General features: G+C 47.3%; 1 protein-coding gene across 1 annotated transcript in view; it reads left to right on the top strand.

The window, feature by feature from the left end:
- LOC109539272 (intermembrane lipid transfer protein VPS13C) overlaps positions 1-5,109 on the top strand; it is a gene marked incomplete at its 5' end in the record, with an annotated part of 18,582 nt that overhangs the window by 4,260 nt on the left and 9,213 nt on the right. The window contains 17 exon segments of the mRNA XM_019906921.2: positions 720-855; positions 915-1,151; positions 1,207-1,349; positions 1,404-1,707; positions 1,764-1,940; positions 1,997-2,186; positions 2,244-2,371; positions 2,429-2,634; positions 2,684-2,792; positions 2,848-3,050; positions 3,102-3,273; positions 3,329-3,516; positions 3,570-3,804; positions 3,854-4,012; positions 4,066-4,353; positions 4,413-4,704; positions 4,759-4,937. Coding sequence (XP_019762480.2) covers positions 720-855; positions 915-1,151; positions 1,207-1,349; positions 1,404-1,707; positions 1,764-1,940; positions 1,997-2,186; positions 2,244-2,371; positions 2,429-2,634; positions 2,684-2,792; positions 2,848-3,050; positions 3,102-3,273; positions 3,329-3,516; positions 3,570-3,804; positions 3,854-4,012; positions 4,066-4,353; positions 4,413-4,704; positions 4,759-4,937 — 3,346 coding nt within the window.

Below are 5,109 nucleotides of genomic sequence, written 5' to 3'. Positions count from 1 at the left end.
AAGCCGATGAAGCGGGCATAAAAAACAATCCTGGGAACTAATGTGAAACTGAATTACAACAAACCACTGAAGAAACAACGCATTCTATGAGAAAAACCACAGCCTGCGGCAATTAATGCACTGCACAATCAAAATTCATCAAGTGAATCTGCTCTTGCAAAATCCCCAACTAACACGAACGTAAATTGTCGCTGCTTTTAGAAGATCGAAACGATCATCTAATCTTTTCTTTCCTGGGTTTCAGTCAAAATGTGAAATAAAAATGTTCGTATCGTTTATTTCACATAATATGAAATAAACGATATGAACATTTTTATTTCACATTTTGACTGAAACCCTGGAAAGAAAAAATATAATAACACTTTTCGTATTTACTTATACAACGTTTGGAAGAATTCCTCTAATTCTTTCTCGTAAGTCATAAATTGGCAATTAAAAACTTTCCGGTCGAATTAGCATCTAGGCCCTATGACAGCGCTCGCCTATGCTTGCACGTGGAGAATCAGGCCTACTATACGGGAAATCGTCGGTTATATGGCAATAAATGATCTTAAAAATGCAATGTATAACAAAAACCCGGAAAACTCGCAAGCTTTAAGCAACGGCCGGGAAAGACTTTGTTTGATTCTGACTAAAACCCAGGAAAGAAAAAATCAATTTTTTAGAACATTTGCAGCATTCTGCATTCAATTTGACTAAATTTGAACACTGAATTTTAGCAAAAGCTTCGAACTAAACGAACCGAAACCAAACATGAACGAAGCATGGGCCAGAACGGTGGACTTACCGGGCCTCGAAGACAACATTTCGCCCTCCAACAACATCGAGGTTCTATACGGATTGGTCGTAAACGAGGCAAGCAAACCCGCAAGTTGAAACTATCGCCCCCCAATCTACTCTCGGTTTCTTTGCAGTTTTCGATGGTGTTTTCCAAATCGAGCGACAGCACTGATCGGCAGTACTTGATGTTGCGACTGGGGCAATTCTCCATGGATATCGCGTTCATGACGTTTGGGCCGGCTTACCAAGTTTCCTTGCACAGTGTGCTGCTTACCGATAAGATGCACACCACTTCAAGCGGGCAGTACTTGGACCTGATTTTCACTCCTTTGCCCAACAACTCTGATGTGGTTACAGTGCTTTATCGCAAAGTACGTAGGTGTTGACCTCAAACGCAGCTTTCACAGATCACTTGAATGTTTGCAGGTGAACGCAAAATGCCCAGAATTCTGGAGCCACTTCCACGGAGTGGAAACATCGCTGGTGGCCAACATCGGCACCTTGCACCTTCTGGTTCATCAGGAAGCCATTCACACGTTCATCAAGTACTCAAAATACCTCTCAAACAAGTGAGGAGAAGCCGACTGATCAATCGGGCGGAAACTCAAAAAACTCTCTTCCAGAATAAAGCACCAAGCGTCCCAGTATCTGAAGAACCTGGTGAGGAGGTTTATTGCCAGCATAAACTCCACCCTGCACAAGCCTTCAGACGTGCCAGTTCCACCGGGTTCAGTGAAATTCTCCCAATCCGCCAGAATGAGCGACCTGAACGTGGTGGTTTGCGACTCCGACTTCGACATCATCAACATCCACTTATCCGGGTTGGAGCTGGATTTTCTGTTCCGCGCCAATGAGAGATTCGTGTTCAGGAGCTACTTGGGCAGCATCAATGTGGACCACTTGAGCCAAGTTACGATGTACTCCAAAGTAAGAACAACCAAGTTTCGGGCAGAAGCTCTGTTTAAAGCGCGGCTTTTCTGTAGGTGCTCTACACCGATGAGGACAAAGTCTTCGAGGTGAAATATGTGCGCAATGCGGCCCATTTGAAGAACAGCGAAGTCCTAGACAGACAGTATGAAGATGCTCATGATGGAAGCTTCAAGTTCCAGCTGGGGCGGATTCATTTCATTTTCTTGTACAAGCTGATGGTGCAACTGCAGGTGCACACAGGTTTTTGACGAAAATTTCGAAAATCTCCCAACTCGCCCGTTTCTAGCGCTTCATCATCAACCTGGAGGTGTTGGAGTATTTGGAAAGCTACCTCCAATTGACAAGGAAAGCCGTTAGAGTGGCAACGGACACTTTGAAGAACAAAACGAAAATCAGCCTATCGATTAACGTGTTCGGGCCAGTGTTTTTGCTGCCTCAAAAGTCCTCCTCGCCCAACGTCCTGGTCGTAGACACTGGTAGGTTTCACTTAAGATTCATCCCGAAAACTTCCGGTACATAAAGGACAATTCCAGGCAACTTGAGGATAGAGAACTTCTTCAAGGAGTCCGAAACTGGAGTGGTGGAGGACATCCTGGCTAAACTCAAGGAGGTTGTAGTGACCAGAGGAGTGATGTCGTTGACTTCCACTCTGGAAATGCAGGTGGGGACTTTCAGGGTTTATGTGGCTGGGGGGTTGCTTAGAACGGCGATTTTGCAGGAAACCCTCGTGGAACCGATCTGCATCAACATGGACATCAAGAAGTACACCAACGCCAAAACGTTGCAGAAAAACTGGGAAATTGGCGCGATTCTGGAAAAAATCGAACTCACTTTGGGCCAGAAGGACTTGGCCATGCTCATGGCCATCTATAGCGACAACATCGGAGAAGCCAAACTCGTGGACTTGCTACCAGAGGAAATCCGGTAAGCCACCAAACGGTTCTTAGCGGTGTAATTTAGCTGTCGCTTCCAGATCGCCGATTTCCGACACACTCGACCAAGACGACAACGTGAGGGAACTGGAAGCGTTCTTCAGCGAACCGAAGCAGAAGTTCGTGACGGGAAAATGCAGGATCGAAGAAGTGACTTCAACGGCATTTTCAAGCGGTTCAAACCCCTTAAACTTGCGATTTCCAGGTGAAACTCGTGCTGTTCTTCGACGCTGGTGAACTTCTCAGTTCGCCAATTCGAGACTTAAACCATGGGCTCTGCAAGCTGGAGATCAACGACATCGACACCTCAGTGGTGGTTTACACTGATAAGAGCTCAGACGGAAAACTCTCCATTGACACGATCCTAGTGGAGGAAATCGGGCCTGATGCCAACAAGCACAGCAAAACGTAAAAATGTTCAACCTGCTCTTCAACCCTCCAATCCAGCCATTTTTTCAGAGTGTTGAGTTCGCCGGCAGAAGACGGCCGGAACAACAACATCTGCAACATCACCGTCAACAAGCCCCCGATAGTGGACGTGAATTTCCATCAAACGAAGAACGGAGATCAATCGGCTGATGTTATAGTGGGCCGGCTCTGCCTCTCCCTATCGGTGCCATTTTGCGAAAAGGTTTGCATTCTGGCTCCAGCAGCCACTTCTCCTTCAGCCGAACCAAACCTTCCAGGTTGCCTTGTACGTGCTGGAATGCATCCCAAGAGAAATCAACGAACTGGGAATCGTCAACGCTGGATACGAAGGCGAAACGAGGAGATTTGACGAGAAGCGACGCCTGCAAAACAGCCTCACTATTTCAGTGAGAGTGAACAAGCCGGAGCTGATGTTTCTGGTTGAGACCACGTCCAACAAGAAAAGGTCCCAAGCGGGTCTTTGAGACAACATCGCAAACTCAATTTTCATACCTGCAGATATTTCATCACCAAGAGCGAGATTCTGGTGGACTTTTCCCGACACTGTAACCGCCTCAACTTGGTTACATCCCTCTCGGGGTTGCACAGTTTATTCTACGACCTGAGCGAGTACTCAGACCAGCCCTATGTAGTGCTGAAGCAGTGCGACATTGAGCTGGCGAGGAACGTGGAGGAACACTCGGAAAAAATCGTTCTGAGCATTTCTGGAATGTACGTCAAGCTCTGTTCTGAGGTAAATTGTCTGCGCAATAAGCAGGCGGATGTTCAGGGAGGTTCCGTAGGTCGTCCACTCGGTGAACGACATCTTGAACGACATAGTGGAGCACTTTAAGGTGCCCGAGATGGAACTGGAGCGGAAATGGCAGCGGAAATGCAGCACTGTTGAGGCTGCGCCTGAAGAGCTGTGGGAGCCCAAGAAAATGCCCCCATATACCACTAAGGTACCCCCCCTGGTTTAATCCCAGTTCAGTTCCCCCAACACTTCACTCTCTAGGCGAATTCCGCAAATCTACCAACCCACGCCTGCAGCCAGAGCCTCACGGTACCCAAGTTTGAGGTGGTTCTGATCTTCGAGCTGGATCAGATTCAGGTTCTCCTCCTCAAGTCCTCCATGGAGCTTCAGCTGCAGAATTGGAACCACCTGGTCAACAGCACCGGAACTGTTTCCCTCCAGGCCAACTATTTCAATGAAAGCGCACAGTGTTGGGAGCCGGTGATCGACCCCGTTATGCTAGAGGAGATGGAGTATCGAGGCTGGGAATGCAAAATAACTGTTTTCCAAGTGAGGCTTTGATTGCTCCATTTGCCTTTGATTATTAGCGGCTATTTGCGCTCCCAAAGGACAAACCACTGCAAATCAACGACCCGGAGGAAAAGCTGGAAAAGGTGCAACAGCGCAAAAAACCGCCTCCAAACCAGTCGAGAGCTCAGAAGGCCTCCCGGTCCTACACGACTACTGAAAGCGAGGACTCTGGCGAAGATATGGCCTACTTGGAGCCGATGAACTCGCTGAACCTCAACATTAATCGGCGAGTCAAAACCAGCTTGAGCGCCTTCTTGGACGACTCAGACAGCGAAAGTGAGGAGGGAGCTATGGAGAAACTGGCCGCCGCTATTTCGGACCTCTTTACAGGTTGACATGGTAAGCGAGGAAGTTTAGGTGATATTGAACTAGATGGGGTGGCAGGTGATTGGAATGAGCATGAGGACAGCGAGTGCCAACATTCGAGCGAAGATGAAAACGAAGCTTTGGAGAGTTCAAGGCCGAAAAAGGCGAATCCAGAGGCGACTTTTGGAAAGTGCCTTTACGTCATTCTGAACTCACGGGACACGCTCAATGTTACTGTGACTCCCACTTTCATGAAGGTAAAAAAAGATTTATTGCTTCACATTTACTAAATTCGTTCCAAAAATACATACATATACAGGGTGTTTAGGTCTAAGGCAGGGAAGTGATGTTTGACTGGATTTGGTTGGGGACAGTCTGTATTATAAGTGGCAAATGTTTCGATTTTGGGTCATCATCAGGCAATTTTCA

The sequence above is a fragment of the Dendroctonus ponderosae genome, unplaced genomic scaffold (assembly GCF_020466585.1).
Source record: "Dendroctonus ponderosae isolate FM_Combo_2020 unplaced genomic scaffold, Dpon_F_20191213v2 Dpon_F_20191213_7, whole genome shotgun sequence".
Lineage (NCBI taxonomy): Eukaryota > Metazoa > Arthropoda > Insecta > Coleoptera > Curculionidae > Dendroctonus > Dendroctonus ponderosae.
Note: the sequence above shows the minus strand (reverse complement) of the source record. Positions and strands in the feature narration are given on the sequence as shown.